This window comes from Falco cherrug, chromosome W (genome assembly GCF_023634085.1).
Source record: "Falco cherrug isolate bFalChe1 chromosome W, bFalChe1.pri, whole genome shotgun sequence".
Classification (NCBI taxonomy): Eukaryota; Metazoa; Chordata; class Aves; order Falconiformes; family Falconidae; genus Falco; species Falco cherrug.
The window spans coordinates 6,164,500-6,182,636 of NC_073719.1; the positions used below are offsets into that span (position 1 = coordinate 6,164,500).

The following is an 18,137-nucleotide window of genomic DNA, read 5'->3' on the forward strand; positions in this document are numbered from 1 at the left end:
TTAGAAGAGTTGCAAATAGTCTGAATTGCACCATACATACTAAACATATGTACCCACAGGTGTAGTGGAATGAAGCTGGGTTAATTAGCATTGATAATATACAACTGTGGGTTGGCAGATGTAGATAAGGTGCAGCTGTGGCTGGTTAAGTGGTTGAGAGCCAATGAAGAGAGAGCAGCCAAGAAAGGGAGAGGGGGAAGAAGCAGAGAGAAGGGAGAGAACATGTGCCCTGGATGAGGCGAGATGAGGAGAAGGCAGCAGAGGAACTGTATGAAGAGTGTGCTGGATGAGATGGTAAAAGACTTTGTTGCAGCTTGATAGTTTGGAGAGTGCTGCGACACACAGGCACCTAAAGCAGGACTTGTTCCCCAACAGCTTCAAAAAAGTTCACATCTCTTCCCATTTCTATATATGAATATGCCCTTATCTCCCCAAAAGGGGATCATTTTTGCAGCACTTGTAAGCTCAATATCAGCATCACACTAAGGCCAGCTACAGTGCTTTCAGTCAGCACGGAATGCAGGTCACTGGTCTCCAGAGCCAACACACACACACACACACACACACACACACACACACACACAAAGGTCAACATCCTTACACAGGTAGTCTCTCATTTGCCATCTTGCAAGACTCAGTCTAAGGGCACATGGGCACCCTACTCTCTCTTAAGCAGAGGAAGCAGAAGCAAGCCACATCTGAGCTCTGAGGTGCAAATTCATAGGAGAGGCACGCCAAATTCCAGATGTGTTTTCTATTCATAGATGTAGCCTCTCTACAAAGATTGTCACAGGCTGTGCCTCATTTTTTGGGAAAACAAACTTCTCTCACACAAATGCACAGTATTCAACAGACTTCTTGTGAATGTCAGGTATGCCAAATGCTAGGGCCCTCTTTTCTGAAGCAGTGGTCTTAAGGTAGGAAATTCTGTGATATCCCATCCAGGCTCCCCTTGAAATGTTCTCAAAGGCTATTTTCACTTTAGCCCACAGCATTATGAAAATAAACATCAGTATTTTGAAAGTAACAATAATATAATTCTGGGAAACATTCTTTCAATGAAGAACACTTCCCTGCAAATACTCATCGGCAGAATGCTAGAACAGCACTCCCCCAATCGCTGTTTGGCATTATTTCTAAGCTAACAAAATCTAACACATTTGTGATTCTTAGAGGAGTTAATGCAGTAACTAAATTAAATTTTAAATGTAAGCCAGATTCTATCTAATACTCAGATTCTAATAATAAACATGGACAGTAAGAGTTCACAGGCTTTCCAAGTGCTTTATGTAAAAGAAGAATGGAGTTTGCAAACCCTGCAATGTAAACATCTTCAATAGACCAGCTATATATATATTTTAAATAAAAATTAATATTCATTGAGATACTGCTTTTAAGCAAGCCTTTTCTAGAAATTCAGTGCATGTACCTATGAAACAATAAGATTACATGCTTAATCACTGCTACATGCACTGCACAGAATACGCACTTAAAAAAGAAAAAAAAAAAAGTGTTTACGTAAATCACCCAAGGTTTTACCTCTGCATACAGTTGTGAAGGACAGTTTCATTCCAGAATTTCTTCTACAGCTATCTGGATAATACATCATCATCAAAGAATCAACTGAACAACAGCCCTTAAAATGCTTTATTGAACTGAGTCTTTTTGTAATGTGCAGAAGATGTGTCTGAAAAGACTGCAGTTTGATTTTTAGGGCTTTTTTTTAACATCCTCAACAATCAATTAAAAATTAATCTTTATTGAGGGTAACTCCTGAGATAACCATAAGACTATGTTCTCTTAAAACATTTTCTGTTGCAGAGACTAAAAGACAAACAACGCTAATACAGTACAAAATGGAAACAATCGGAAACTGAGAACTGAGAAAATAAGAATGGAACTCGAATGTCAACCTATGGGGTAGCTTCTTTTGTTGCTGTTATCTTAGATGAACATACATATCACAGTTCTCTTAGGAACATCATCAGGTTTTCAAGTCTAATTTTCAGAAGTTGTGTGCATTTTTATCTTTATAAGCTAACTTTACATTCCAAATAATTAAAGCCTTGCTGTCCCTTGCTTTGGGGCTATTATAATAATCCATACCAAAAAAACTTATAGGATTAACAGTATAGGCAAATGGGTAGCATGACTCAATTAAACAGGCTTTATTTTTTATGTCAGAAATATAACCCAAAACCCCAATAAATAAAAGTTGATAGGAATTAGCATTAAAAATTCAACTGTAACATATGGAGATATCTGGGAAGTCAAATCCTCAAGCTCTCCTGACACTAAGGAGTCTCTGCAAACTATGAAGCAAGTACATAAATAACTCAAAATGATAAGGACTGTGAAGGCTTAGAACCTTTAAGACAACATAATCCAGGTTAACTCCCCCCCCCCCCCCCCCGACAGCAAATATAGGAATCATTTACACCTAAATAAAATATGTTTAACATAAAAAGGAAAACTTTAAAGAAAGGTGAGAAAAAAAAAAAAGTGGGTTTAGGGCACACAGAAGCCCTTTGTGGTAGATTCCAGTAGTGGCCCTTGGGTTTTGTCTCCTACAGGTGAATACAAAGTTCGATTCCACATGGATATGATGTCTAACAGGGCAACATACTGGTCATAGTATAGCAAAATGTCACACTCTGGAAGCAAAAACATAGCCCGCTGCAGAGTTTGCATCAATACGCAGGGAGATCACATAAAAAGGTTACTGGTCATGTGTTACTCAAAAGGCTAATTCACAGCCACGAACTGCTAGCGAGCATTATTTTTTTTTTTTCTTTTTTTTTTTTGTCACATTACCTTTGAATAATGGGAAAGCTTTGGGATTTTATAGTTTTACTCCTTGTACTTACATTTTTTAAATGACAAGGTCACTAAAACTCATGCACGCTGCAAAAAAAATCATGCTGTAGTTAAGGTAAACCATCCAAGCAATTTTTATTCATTAATATTCATAAATACACACAGCAGCTTCATTAGAGATTTTTCATTTTTTCCTCTTCAGTTTGAATGTGGAGTATTAGGAGAGCTTTTTGCACGTCAAGCTACAGGACGCAGAGCTTTTTCTCTGCAACCTATATTTACCTGCTAAAAGTAAAAATTGGTTAAGTGGAAATGATTATCATATATATCTTTTCTCTCTTCCTTTGAATGTACACAACGTAACAAGAGTGACAGACCTGAAATTACAATCACCAAAACAAACCCAAAATAGTTGTTGTCCACTTTCATTGGCAAATACAGCACAGAGGACATTGTCTGCAAAGTGGGATGCCATCAAAGAGGAGGCTCATTTCCTTTACTATTCTCTTTTAAATTTAGGTTTTCTAAAGCAACATCTAGAGGCATAATATCTACACAGCCCATAGCACCAAAATCAGCAATCTCTCCCCGTTCTTCCTCATCTGAGGAGGAACTTTCTTCCCGCATCAAAGTGGACAGTAGAAGCTCTTGAACAAACAAGCTGCGGTCTGCCCGTTCACTTTCCTTTGACTGACGCTCTGCTTCTGACATCTTAGGATCATTCAACCTGCATGGCATCACAGAAAGAGAGAAGACAGGACATGTAGTATCATCAACAAAATGAGCTTTCACTAACTGCCTAAACAGCTGGACTGATGCATGCTGAACAACATCTGAAAGCCGTTCCTTTGAGAAACAATATAGGTACTGCTGCACTTCTCTTGACACACACAGATCTGACAACACCTGACACTCCTGATGCAAGAATCCAGACGTTTAACAAACTTGTTCCTAGATGCTTCAAAAAACTTCACAAAAGTAGACTCTAAGGCTGAAGGAAAAAAATAGCTATTTCTGAAGTTTCTTTCCCTTCAGAGGGGTTTTGTTTTAAGGGATGTTAAAATTCTCTAGTCATCCCTTAAGTGCTCATGGCAGAAGAGTTAAAACCACAGAACAAGTTACCTCGTAAGAAGAAACTGGGAATGCTGTATAGTCTGCTGATTGTTTTCCGTGTTAGATGTATTGGTTGCTGCTATAGACTGTGTAAGAGTGGTGGGGATGCTGCTTGTGTTAGTGCGTCTAGTTGCATTGCGTGCAGTCTCCAGTTGTTGTCTTGCTGCCTGTGCATGCTGTCGCTCCAACTGCAGTTGCATCTGCAGCTGCTGTAACTGAGAAGCAGAAGGGCCAGAAGAATTCAGCTGCCCTGCAGAACGTCTCACACCTGATAACTGAGATAAAAGCTCTGCCAGAAGAGAGAAAAGTTTCTACAGTGAAATCTGGTTAAATACATATCGCACAGCAGTATAAATATGTTCTGAATACCAGTATATCAATTCCTTTGCTTTCTAAAAATTTTCAGAAATTAAATTAATGAACAAATTGTATTGATTCAAAAAGCTACATGGGCTATCCATTACAAACATCCCATGTCTCAAACCCCATAGGGTAAGGAAGATTAAGAATCATCTAGAGTAAAGAACCATACATAAATAAGAGAGTCAAAGTTTAAAGCTTTTTAAACCAATAAAAGTAAACCTATGAGGAATACCATATAAGCAATATCCTGTGCAACAATTCTCTAAAATTTTATCTTCAAGTCAAAATAGTTATTGAATAAGAAACCACTTCAATTCTTCAGTTGGTGGCTTTATATACCCCCATGCACCTTCAATGCATATTCCAGAGGGAAGCTGTGCTGCAGAAAAGACAAATGTTATAGCATAATTCCAGACATTTTTAGAAAATATTCAGTTCAGAAAGGTTTTTCAAATGTTATCTTATATGAAAAATATTTGACCACAGCGGGAGTTTTTTGTGAGTCTTTCAACCTCTACTGGAAAAAAAGATAAATTCTAACAATAAAAAAAAATGAAAAAAAAGTCATTTGATTCCTTTCCTGCAAAGATTAAGACGGTGACAAATTCTGTCCATACTAAGCATTTCCCCAAACAAATGTTAATAATAAATTATTGCTCAGTGATTTACTACAGATTACATTCCACACAAAGTTGAGTACTACTCTGTTATGTTTGATGCAAGGAGGGTAGAAATAGTAGATTATTTTTTCCCCCTATCCATCCAACCCTCATTAAAGCTGCAAGTCATTATTACAGGTCATAAAAATATTCCTTCCATCTTACTTTCAAGATATAATCCTTTGAAATTAGGCTTTTCTTAGGGGAATAAAGCACAATGCAGTAGCTCTTTTCATCAGGAACACTTGGAACGCCAACAGTAAATGCTCAAGTCACTTTTAATCAGCACAGCTAATTATATTCAGATTAACTATCAATAATACTTTATTTCACTAATTACTGATAACCACCACAAAGAGAATAACTAATGTTTACAGGTCTGTTACAAGCACAAGTTCTAACTTCTGGTAGCATGTACTAATTATTACCATAATACAAAGGAAGACTTATAACACTGCCAGGTAAGACAGATGTATTTATCCACACTGTTTGCAAGATCACTTTGAGTACAGCTTAACAGAACCCTGGTAGAGATGTGAATTTGAGACACAGGCTTGGCATGACAGAGACAGCCATCCACACTGCACTACATTCTCTGAATGAAAAAAAATAATATTACTTCCACCAACAAAAATAAAAGACAAGACTAAAAGGAGTACCATTTTACTAAACACGCTCCTAAAAGGGAAGGCCTTGTGAGGCTGAACCAAAGGCAGAAATTCTGAAGTTTCCCTGACACTTATTATCTTTAACTATATGAGTGTAACATTGATATCTTAATATTTAACATTAGGACAAAATATAGATCTTTTAAAAAATAAAAATCAACCAAGGAGTTGATTTTACCTCTTTATAGAGAACTTATTTTTCAAAATCACAAAGTTGAAAAAATACAGATTATATCTGCAAATCCTAAACACATGCCTGCGTGATTGTTGCAAATTAAAAATGAGACATCTTCCCCTTGAAAATTCTCCTAAATCTGACCAAAATATGACACAAATCAAATAATGGTTTAGGTTGGAAGGGACTTTTAAAGATCATCTAGTCCAACTCCCCTGCCATGGACAGTAACATCTTTTACTAGATCAAGTTGCTCAAAGACCCATCCAACCTGATTTTGAACACTTGCAATGATGGGGCATCTACAACTTCTCTGGGCAACCTGTCTCAGTGTCTCACCACCCTCATGATAAAAATATTTCTTCTTTATGTCCAATTTAAATCTACCCTCTTTCAGTTTAAAACTGTTGCCCCTTGTCCTGTCACTACAGGCCCTGGTAAAAAGTATCTCTCGGTCTTTCTTAGAAGCCTTCTTTATATATTGAAAGGCTGCAATAAGGTCTCCTCTGAGCCTTCTCTTCTCCAGGTTGAACAACCCCAACTCTCTCAACTTTTCTTCATAGGAGAGATGTTCCAGTCCTCTGATCATTTTTGTGGCCCTCCTCTAACACATCCATGTCATTCTTGTACTGGTGACCCCAGAGCTGGACTCACACTGGATGCAGGACCTTGCACTTGGCCTTGTTGAACTTCACGAGGTTCACATGGGCCCACTTCTCAAGCCTGTCAAGGTCCCTCTGGATGGCATCCCTTTCCTCTAGTGAATCAGCTGCAGCACTCAGCTTGGTGTCATCTGCAAACTTGCTGAGGGTGCATTCAATCACACTGTGTCATTAATAAAGATATTAAATAGTACTGGTCCCAGTACAGACCCTTGAGGGACACCACTCATTACTGGTTTCCAATTGGACATTGAACCATTGACTGAAATTCTTTGGATGCAGACATCCAGCCAATTCCTTATCTATTTAAGAGTCCATCAGTGATATCCACCTCCCTCCAGTTTAGAGGCAAGAATGTTGTGGGGGACCACATCAAAGGCCTTACAAAAGACTAGATAGATGACATCCATAGCTCTTCCCTTGTCCACTGATGCAGTTCCTCCATCATAGAAGGCCATGAGATTAGTCAGGCACAATTTGCCCTTGCTGAAGCTATGTTGGCTGTCTCTTATCACCTCTCTGCCTTCCATGTGCCTTGACATGTCTTCCAGGAGGATCTGTTCCATGATCTCACCAGGCACAGAGGTGAGGCTGACTGGTTGGTAGTTCCCAGGGTCCTCCTTTTTACCATTTTTAAAAATGGGCATGATGTTTCCCTTTTTCTCTGGTCACTGAGGACTTCACTTTACTGCTGTGACACTTCAAATATGATGGAGAGTGGCTTGGCAACTACATCAGCCAGTTCTCTCAGTACTCTGGGATGCATCTTGTCAGGTTCCATAGACTTATGTATGTTCAGGTTCCTCAGGTCGTCTCAAACCTGATCTTCTCTTACAGTGGGAGGGACTTCATTCCCCCAGTCCCTGCCCTGAGGTTCAGGAGCTTAAGAGATGTGGAAAGAGAGATTACCATTGAAAACTGAGGCAAAATAAGTGTTGAACATCTCAGCCTTCCCTATGTTGGTTGTCACTAGTTCACATGTCTTATTTATTGGGGCTGGGTACATTTTCTTTAACGTTCCTTTTCTGGCCAACGTACCTGTAGAAGCTTTTCTTATTATTCTTTGCATCCCTTGCCAAATTCAGCTCCAGCTGTGCCTTAGCTTTCTTAGACCCATTTCTACACATCCAGGCAGCGTCCCTATATTCTTGCCAGGATACATGTCCCTGCATCCACTGCCTGTGCATTTCCTTCTTACACTTTAGTTTGACCAGGAGGTCCTTACTCAGCCATGCTGGTCTCCTGCCTTCCTCCCCTGAGTTTTACACATGGGAATCGAGAGCTCTTGCATCCTGAGAAAGATGTCCTTAAAGAGCTGCCAGCTCTGTTCTGCTCCGCTCCTTTATCCCTGAGGGCAGTTTCCCAGGTCACATTCACTAGTTCCTTAAAGAAATGAATGTATGCTCTCCTAAAATTTGGGGTCCTGACTCTACTCTTCACCTGGTTCATATCCCTCGAGATTGTAAATTCCCCCAGGGCATGACCACTGCATCTCAGGCTGCCAATAATCTTGACCTCTCCAATTAGTTCATCTGTGTTGGTAAGCAACAGGTCTAGTTGCTAGCTCTGGTGTAGCCCTGGTCAGGCTGTCTATCATCCGGATTAAAAAACTATCCAAATTTTCCAGTAGATGTCACGGTGGTTGAAGTCCCCCAGCAGGATCAGAGCCTGCAAGTGTGATGCTTCCTGTAGCTGAAGTAAGAACGCTTTATCAACAGGCTCCCCTTGATCAGGCGGCCTGTAGTAAACACCAGCCGCAAGGTTTCCTTTGTTGGCTTGGCCCCTAATTTTTACCCATGAGCTCCCAACCTGCTCATCGCAGTTTTTCAAGGACAGCTCCGTGTGGTCAATACATTTTTGTTTTACATAGAGGGAAGTCCCCCCCACCCCTCCTTCCTTGCCTGTCCCTTCCTGGATCCTGTCTGTTACTCATGTGCTCTTCGTTCTCCAACTCCAAAGCATCATATCTGTTACATAGGGGAACTTTAGGGGAAGGTCCTTCCTTCTACCCTGAGCAGAGACAATGGTCGAGCCTCCTTTGTCTCGTGTGTTACTTGCGTCAGTCAGCTCAAGGTTGAATTCAGGCTTCCCCTTGCACAATCTTAAGGCAGGGCTGTCACTCAGCTCTATATAAAACGCTTGTTAAAATAGTTATTTAAGAATTTTAGAAGTGTTAGAAGACCTCCTAAAAAATCAGGAAGCCTGTCATCCAAACTGTACTTTTAAAATAAACTGAGCACATTTTAAATGTCTATCAATAATATTCCAATTGAACAAATTTCATCTTGATGAATTCAAGTACAGTACTTTGTTTGCACTAAAAAAAATAAGATTAATTTCTAATACCTCTATGCACATGGCAAATTAAAGCTAGATGCATTGAAGCAGTTAATGGTGGTTAGAAACAATTACATTTAAAAATACATACATACATATCATGAGGAGAGGCTAAGAGACCTGGAACTCTTCAGCTTGGAAAATAGAAGGCTCAAGGGGGAGGAATCTTATCATTGTATATAAATACCTGATGGGAGGGAACGAAGGAAAGGGAGCCAGACTCTTCTCTGTAATGCCCACTGACAAGGCAAGAGACAATGGGCACAAATTAAAACAAATGAAATCCATCTGAACACAAGAAAACACTTTTTACTGTGAGGGTGGTCAAGCACTGTAACAGGTTGCCCAGAGAGGTTGTGGAGTCCATCCATGGAGATATTCAAAACCTGACTGGACATGGTGTGGGCAACCTGCCCTAGGTGGCCTATCTCGGGAAGGGGTGGGGTGGGTGGATTGTGTTTGACTAGATGATCTTGAAAGGTCCCTTCCAACTTCAACCATTCTGTGGACAAGTCAGTCATGGGAACGAACCTAGAAGTCTCTACATTTGAAAGCACAAGCTAAAGGGGGAGTGTTTTTCATTTCAGAAGTTCCAAGTTCAGTCCCTGTAGACAGTCCAATTAAAGATACTTTTCAACAGTAAACACCCATCAATTACAACATTGGGAAGCGCCTTTTTTTTTCCTAAAACACACAAAAACCCAAGGCAACTATTATCATCTTGGATTTTGATTCAAAGTCTATTTAAGGACTCTGAGCTAACATCAGTGGTTACAGCTCTTACCAGCTATAGGATCCATGGTTTCTCTATTGCTTGGAGAATATGAACTCTGAGAAGATGAAAGCCCACCGGTGGAGCTGCTAGTAAAGTGCATGTTTGATCTACGTGCACGGGGGCCTCCCAAACCCCGGCCTGGGTGAAACATTCTACGTACGTGCCGAACACCACTAGATTCATCGTAACCAAGCAGTTAAGAAAAGTCTTTTGCTATCAAGTATTAAATAACAAGAATATTTACAAGGTGGAATAATAAGGCAACACACTATTCCTCATTGATTCAACTTTATAAGTGTGATGCAATCATAGCTACAGTGATAGTCAGACCTATAGATATGAACCCATGGCACCCAGGGCTGCTTGCACCAAATTCATCTTTCCCAGGCTTTTTATCATGTCTAAAAAAATGTCAGGATGGATTTTCTGCCTTCTGGATCAAAGTTTTCTACTAGGTAATTTAAACTGATAATGCATATTTAGCAAAACACATTACTCAATAGACATAAGGGTTTTAACATCAACATTGGGAAAGAAGGGTATTTAAATACTGAAAATAATCTAAAAAGTTTTACTGTCATTCTTATGAAGAGCACACAGTAATTATTGCATTTTATACTTTTATCCAAGGAATGTCACCCACTCCAGCCTTCAAGGAACTGCAGATCAACAGAAAATTCAGCACTTCTCTCATACCCCTTTGCTTCATCTTCCCTCTCATTCTCCACACAAATTCCACTTGCTCCAATTATGAAAACAAGCCCTTTCACTTTATTTCCCACATTTCTTAGGAGATGTCTATAAAAGCTATGAATTGAAATAAGTGTTTTCATACATTATTAAAAGACTATCAGCAAATCATTTAAAGATGATCTTTCCCAGAACAGTGTTAACATATGAGTTCTCCCAAGAAAGTCTATCTAAAGCTTCCTTTTATCTTAAGAAGCACTAGTGCAATTAACTACTAAGCTAGGAAATAATGTACTTGGACATATTTTATTTTTCCAATTTCTAAATTAGTAGCTTTAGCTCACCTTATGTCCAATTTTCTTATTTTCAAAAATAGTGTGTTTATCACTTGTATAAAATCTATTATTTGTAGCAGACTGGGACCCAATGTACTTATCCCACAATGTACGATTATGGTGTAGAAATAATTTCCTCATGACATCACTAAGTTGAGAAATTTAAGACTGAGAAATTATTAGACTTCTTCTGGCAAGAATATCCAGTTACTATAATAAATACTTTCAGGAAGAATTAACTCTTTCAAATATATTATGCTACAGAGCATAAAACATTTCACTTGCAGGATTTAGGAGGGAGGAAAAAAATATCTCCCTTAGGACAGAATATAGTTGTCTAGCACAGATTGGTTTGTTCCTCCTTTGAATCTGTTGATACTGGATACTGGCAGCATGTCCTGGTTTTGACTGGGATAGAGTCAATTTTTTTCCTAGTAGCTGGTACAGGGCTGTGTTTTGGATTTAGTATGAGAATATCATTGATAACACACTGATGTTTTAGTTGTTGCTAAGTAGTGCTTACTCTAAATCAAGGACTTTTCAAGTTTCCCATGCTCTGCCAGTGAGCAGGTGCACAAGGAACTGGGAGGGTGTATAGTCAGGACAGCTGACCCAAACTAGACAAAGGGATAGTCCATGCCACAGAATGCCATGCTGAGTATATAAACTGGTGAGTTGGCCAGGGGCTGCCAATCGCTAGTCGAGGACTGACTGGACATTGGTCAGCAGGTGGTGAGCAACTATATTGCGTATCACTTATTTTTTTCTTTTTTCCCCCCTTGGGTTTAATTCCTCTCTCTTTCTCTCTCCCTTTCATTACATTGTTGTTGTTATTATTATTATATTTTACTCTATTTCAATTATTATTTTTTTCTTATTCAACCCATGAGTTTTACCTTTTCCTGATTCTCCTCCCCATCCCACCAGGGGCATGGGAGGGGGGGGGAGTAAGCAAGCAGCTGCGTGGTACTTACTTGCCGGCTGGGGTTAAACCACAACATAGTGATAGAACGTTGTCAGTAATATTTTACTGATTGACTAATACTCTCATGCAGTTTGGGAAGCTTTCTCCAGCTACATCTGACAGAAAAATGCCCCTGTTCTGGGATTTTTTTTTCAAGTAAACTTGGGGAAATAAGAAAACTAGAACATCTTTAATATAAATCCTTTAAACAATTCCAGCCTTGGTCTCATTTAGAAAAGGATCTTAGTAGCTGCTAACTGCACCTTTAAAAGTGTTTTTAAGATAAACAACATTATTTAAATACTATTTAAGAGTATATTGATGTCTCACCCAACTATGTTAGGGTTAAAAAAAAGCATTTGGAACTCTTAATTCATTGCAAACATATACTGAAAACAATCCAGCTAGAACCATTTACACGGTCAAGACTAAAGTCATGTTTTAAACAGTAAACCAGTTGAAAATTGTTTAAGAAAGAAACTGGAATTTAAAGAGCTGTCCAGAGTCTCCAGGAATAAAGGTGATATCTTGCAGTGGCTGCACAGGATTCTCACAAGAAATACGTGCAGACATTTAAAACATCTTAAAAAAATCCTTCTAACTGCTACACAGAAAACAATATCCTTTCCTAAACTGCTAGCAACTGGGTGGGGGAAAAATCTCTCCTCCTTTTTTCTTCCTTTTAGGCTTAGCTGTCAGAAGACATGAAATAGCACTCAACATGGAACAGCTAGTCCAGAAAAATTTTCTCTATCAAGTTTTGTGGACTTGGCAACACTGATTGCTAAAGCAACGCTGTACAGAAACTTCCACGTGCATTTTCTATAATTATTTATAACATGGTCTAATTTATAAAGCTCCCCCCCATCAGATTTGTGATGACTGACACTGTGGCCTTATTCAGTAACTGAAAAGATTAATCTGATTTCTCTAGCTCTTATGTAGCTAGTAATAAACACACATTTCCCAATTAAAAGTTATCTGACATCACTGATGTGGGGAGGGGGAAGAAAAACTCCAGAAGCATGAATTCTAATCCAACACTTCATCCACTTCAATAGGAAGTCACTGTGTAATTTGGACTGACAATTTAAATGCTAACAAATTTAAATGTAAATACAGATCACAACCAAAGTGAAACCATTTCCTCTAATGCTACTAGCAGTAGATATAATGAACTTTTTTTTTTCCTTGTAAGAAGCCCTGAACAAAAAAGGCACTATCAAATTATACTGGTTTGATTTTTAAATGAGATACAGAAAGATAAATAATTTATAGAAATCACTTAACAAGAGTTTTTCATGATGGCCTGTACTTCCATGAAGTAAGAGTACCTTCTGAAATTATGTTGTAGGTATTTGTATAGCAAAAACCAAGCCACATTACTATTCCTAAGACCAAGTAGCACAAAAGAAAATTGTACTTAAAGTGCAAAGAAACTGACAGTTTGAGCTCTTCAGTCATTAAGAGTAGTTATATCACTACAATCTGCAAATAACTGAAAGACAGCCCTAATCCCTAGGAAGTCTCCTGATTGCTCTTCTAGTTACAGCTTTAAAAAAGTCAATAAAACCCAGGCTGAAACTACTGTATGAAATATGGTGATAAAACTAACCAAACACTTAAAATCACTCAATTTCAAAGTTCAAAACATTCTCTAACACATTTGCTTTTGGTGAAATTTGCTGCTTTTGGTCTTGTAATTACTTATAATACACTATTGCATTCAGATTGCTGCTTTCCCATACACAAAGCGGCATCAAAACTAATGACAAGGAAGGGTAAAAACTGCAGTGCAGAAAGAAGCAACTAGGTATTCAAAAACATCTTTAAAAGGTTTTCCTATCAGGAATAAAACAAAAACACACACCCACATTGTCAAGCTACACCTAAAGCCCATTCACAGTCTGATAGATATAAATATTTATACATATAAAAAAATCAGACATATAGACCCCCTATAACTAAACATCAATTCTAAAAAATAAGCAAAACTGATGTAGCCACTTAACTACGGAAGTCAAAACAAGTAGTTATAGCTATCATAAGGAACAGTCTATCCCTTTTCCCTCGACTTAGGAAAGGATATTAAATCTCTAGGAGCTCTGTGTTCCAGTGTAAGATGAGCTGCAAAGTCATCTGTGACATGATTCGGATCCCCTCCAGGTAATGCTGCACATATTGGACAGATCTGAAAAAACAAAGTGAGAAAAAACCCAAACACAACCAATTTCTTTACACAAATCACAAAACACATAATTCAGAGTTGATCACTTGACATGGATTCTTATACTTTAAATATCACATTTTAATCCTATATTTAAACAGCCACAGATTTAAAACAGTAAATGTGTTCAAAGGCAGCTGTTAATTTTAGTATTTTTTAAGACCCAATTTTCTTTGTAATTATGCTTTTAATAATACCACAGAAACCAAAAAGTAAAAATTTCAAATCCTATCTGCAATGTTTTGGCTTTCAAACTTGTCTTTATATGTCAATTCCAACACAGACAGCAGGCCTGGTTACACATGATTACTGCTTGTATGTACCTGCATATGACATTATCAAGTTCATTTACCACTCTTTGAATCCCCAAGCAAATTATTCATCTCACCAGAGAAGTGTGGGAAAGAGAAATCCAGATAGAATATTCATTAAAGTATCACCACTGAGACTACCCATTTAGGTAACATGCAAGTAGAGATTTGGCAGAGAAGAGAAACTCCTTATTCCTACCAAGTATTTTGGGAGATGACATTATAGTTTTGTTTTTTCCTTAAGCCTAAACACACATTTTTAAAAAGTCTAGGGGACACTTACTGCCATAGTAACCTTCATTTATTATTTTTATTTTTCCTCCCAGTGACTTTGCATCTACCTCAGAGAAGCGTGCCTTAAAAGTCCTTTGCAACAGTTTTGCAGGCCAGTCTTAAAGTTTGACAGATCACAGGATAATAAGCCAGAGAGGATAAACTTCCACGCAATACGTTAGATCTTAACTACACTTCCAGAGAAATGAACCTGGACTTTGCAACTGATAAGACTGTAAAGTAGGGGGGAGACACTGGACACCAGACTGGGAGGGGCGAGGGAATCAATAGAACCATACAAACCAATGAAAAGACATGCAGGGGAAGGGACAGCAGGGAGGAACAAATGGAAGGGTAGATGGAAAAGGATATAAAATGGGACAGTCGCATGTAAAACAGAGCTGGTGAGTATGTTTGGCTGGCTGAGCCCTGAGCCTGATCACCGCAGTCTGTCCTGTCTTTTTATATCTTCTTATTAAATCTTAACAATCTCTCTGCATAATCTCACTCTATCCCATGTGTATGTATGCTGCAAGGACTAAGTGCCAGCTACTGGTGAGGCCCAAGCATGTGTGAATGAAATTTGGTGCCAACTACTGGAGTCAGACTGGGGCTGTAGGTGCCCCTGTAACCTATGGTGTCAGCTACTGGAACAAATGAGAGTTTTAGCATAAGTAGTTGGAGGGGCCATAGCTCTCTAGACCTAGGGCAGGTACCAGAAACTTTGTGCCTGGAGTACTAGCTACTAGGGGGGGCTTCCATGAGTGAATTTTCTGCCGGCTACTCCAGTCAGACCAGGGGTGCAGGCACCCCTGGCCTGTGGTGTCAGCTACTAGACTGAGTGGGGTCTTAACATCAGCTACTGGAGCAAGTTGTGGTCTCTGCCTCCAGCCACTGGGCCAGGAATGGTATGTCCCAAAAACAGCTGATGGGAGGAACCAACATGAGTGAGGGGCCCAGCACTGGTGGCTGGAGCAGGACCACCAATCACAGACCATGAGGTGCCAGCTGCTGAGGGAAAGGGGGGGGAGGTGTCTGCATCTTCCCCAAACCTGGAGCATGTGTGTATTGGCTAGCAAACTTCAAGCTGAACTTCAAGCTAATGAGTAGGGAGGAGCCTCAAGTCTAGGCAGTAGTATGAAGCAGGCAAGGGTCTGTGTGGATATTCCCAGGGGGACCTGCAAATGTAGAGTGCCTGTGAGACAAGTGCACAAGTGTTTGCTAGTGAGCATCAAGCTGGACTAGCTGGTAAGTAGGAGACCTGTGAAGCAGGTAAAAGTGCCTGGAATCCAGGCGTGGTAGTGGACAAAGGGGGCCACACCAGTACTCAAGGGATCACAGCGAATGTGTGTGCGCATGTGAATATAGAGAGTATATCATATGTGTACCTTCACTAGTGACCTTCTGTCTCTACCAGCTGAAGAGGAAGAAGGAGAACATGGCTGCTTATACTTATGTTTTATGCAAGTCCTACATGTAGGTGTTATTGAAGGCAGCACCATGTCAGTGGTTGTCTGTGTGATGGGCCATGTCAGTGTCGTCTGTGTGTGTATGGGTCTCTGGAATATATGCTCAGCTTTCACTACTGGTTGAACCTGCAAACAGGAAATTGGCAGCTGCATCCCTCAGCCTAGACAGAGGCCCCAGGTCTGGGCTTCAGCAGCTGAGCAGAAGGGAATCCTGGACTGGAGAAGGCAGCCATGCTCTTAACATCCCTTAAAATTAACAGATCACCATATTACTTTGAATGAAATCCAGGAGATGATTAAAAAGCCTTAAGCCAGTTAGGCTCCAAACATCACAGTTGACAGTTTCTAGATTTGTTCTCTTATTACCATCACCTCCCTATTTATACAAATACTTGTGGTTTTGGCTGGGATAGAGTCAAAATTCTTCACAGTAGCCCATATTAGTGCTATGCTTTTACTTTATGACCAGAAGAGTGTTGATAACACAACAATGTTTTAGCTATTGCTGAACAGCTCTCACACAGCATCAAGACCTTTTCTGTCTCTCACATTGCACCAACAGCAGGTAGACTGGGGATGTACAAAAAGTTGGGAGGGAACACACCTGGGACAGGTGATCCCAACTTAAAGGGATATTCCATACCATATGCCATTATGCTCAGCAATAAAAAACATGGGGAAGAAAAAAAAAAAAGGGGAGGGAAGGAAATGTTCAGAGTTATGGTGTTTGTCTTACTAAGTAACCATTATGTGTGATGGAGCCCTGCTTTCTTCCTGAAGATGGCTAAACACCTGCCTATCAATAGGAAGGAGTGAATGAACTCCTTATTTTGCTTTGCTTGCACAGGCAGCTTTTGCTTTATCTACTAAACTGTCTTTATCTCAACCCACGAGTTGTCTCACTTTTACCTTTCTGATTCTCCCCCACCCCCCAAGCTCACTAGGGGCAAAGGGGGAAGTAAGCAAGCAGCTGTGTGATGTTTAGTTGCCAGCCAGGGTAAAACCATGACCAGCATTTTTGGTACCCAACATGGGAATCAAAGGGTTTGAGACAATGAAAGATTTGACCAGAGCATATTAGAGGGAACATATAATTATCATAGCTGTTTCACCACTGCTGACCACAATATTAACTTATCTGTTCTAATATTAGTTTATCTGATCTGCACCATGCTCCTTTTTTTTGCTGTACATATTAAAGACTCTTTTGGGCTTCTGTAACAAGACACCAGAAGCTGCCCCCCATGGCCAACAGAGTCAGTTCCAATCAGCTCCAAGACAGACCCACCCCCAGCCAAAGCTGAGCCATTCAGTGATGGTGGTAGTACCTCTCTGTAACATATTTAAGGAAGGGTAAAAAAGCTGCACAGCAGCAGCTGTGAGAGATGAATGAGGAAATGCAAGAGAAACAAACCTGCAGACACCAAGGTCAGTGAAGGAGGGGGAGGGAGGTACTCCAGGCAGCAGAGCAGAGATTCCCCTGCAGCTTGTGGAGAAGACCATGGTGAGGCAGGCTGTCCCCCTGCAGCCCCTGGAAAAGCACATATCCACACTACAGCCCATGGAGGACCCCACACCAAAGGAGGTGGATGTGCCCTGAAGGAAACTGCAGCCCATGGAGAGGAGTGCCTGCAGGACCAGATTTTCTGGCAGGAACTGTGACCCTGTGGGGGACCCATGCAGGAGCAAGCAGTCTATTCTTGAACTGCAGCCTGTAGGAAAGACCCACGTTGGAGCAGTTTATGAAGGACTGTATCCCATGGGAGGACCCCCATGCTGGAACACTGGAACAAGCTGCCCAGAGAGGTTGTGGAATCTCCTATGAAGACATTCAAAACCCACCTGGATGCAATTGTGTGACCTACTCTAGGAGAACCTGCTTTAGTAGGGGGTTGGACTAGATGATCTTCATAGATCACTTCCAACCCTAACCATTCTGTGATTCTGTGGAGTGTGAGGAGGAAGGAGCAGCAGAGAAAGCATTATAAACTGACCACAACCCCCATTCCCTGTCCCCCTGTGCTGCTCAGGGAAGGGAAAGGAGGTAGAAGAGTTGGGAGTGAAGTTGAGCCTGGAAAGAAAGGAGGGGTGGGGGGGAAGGTGTTTTTTAGATTTGTTCTAATTTCTCGTTGTCCTACTCTGTTTAAATTGGCAACAAATTAAACTAATTTCCCCAAGTCGAATCTTACTGAGAAAGCCAGAAGCAAAACAATTGTTCCAGTAGTCTATTATTACAGTGTATAATTGCTCTGCACCAATCGTTATTGTTGAAATAATCAGGAAAATCAAGTGGTAAAGG

General features: G+C 40.1%; 1 protein-coding gene across 3 annotated transcripts in view; it reads right to left on the bottom strand.

The window, feature by feature from the left end:
• Positions 1-2,927: 2,927 nt before the first annotated feature.
• LOC129734467 (E3 ubiquitin-protein ligase KCMF1-like) overlaps positions 2,928-18,137 on the bottom strand; it is a 52,760-nt gene continuing 37,550 nt past the window's right edge. For all 3 annotated transcript variants that reach the window (XM_055698019.1, XM_055698020.1, XM_055698018.1), the window contains 4 exons: positions 13,648-13,749; positions 9,579-9,753; positions 3,940-4,219; positions 2,928-3,544 (listed from right to left, as the gene is read on the bottom strand). In XM_055698019.1, the coding sequence (XP_055553994.1) occupies positions 3,292-3,544; positions 3,940-4,219; positions 9,579-9,753; positions 13,648-13,749 (810 nt within the window). In that variant the 3' untranslated portion in view covers positions 2,928-3,291. The remainder of the gene's footprint in view (positions 3,545-3,939; positions 4,220-9,578; positions 9,754-13,647; positions 13,750-18,137) is intronic.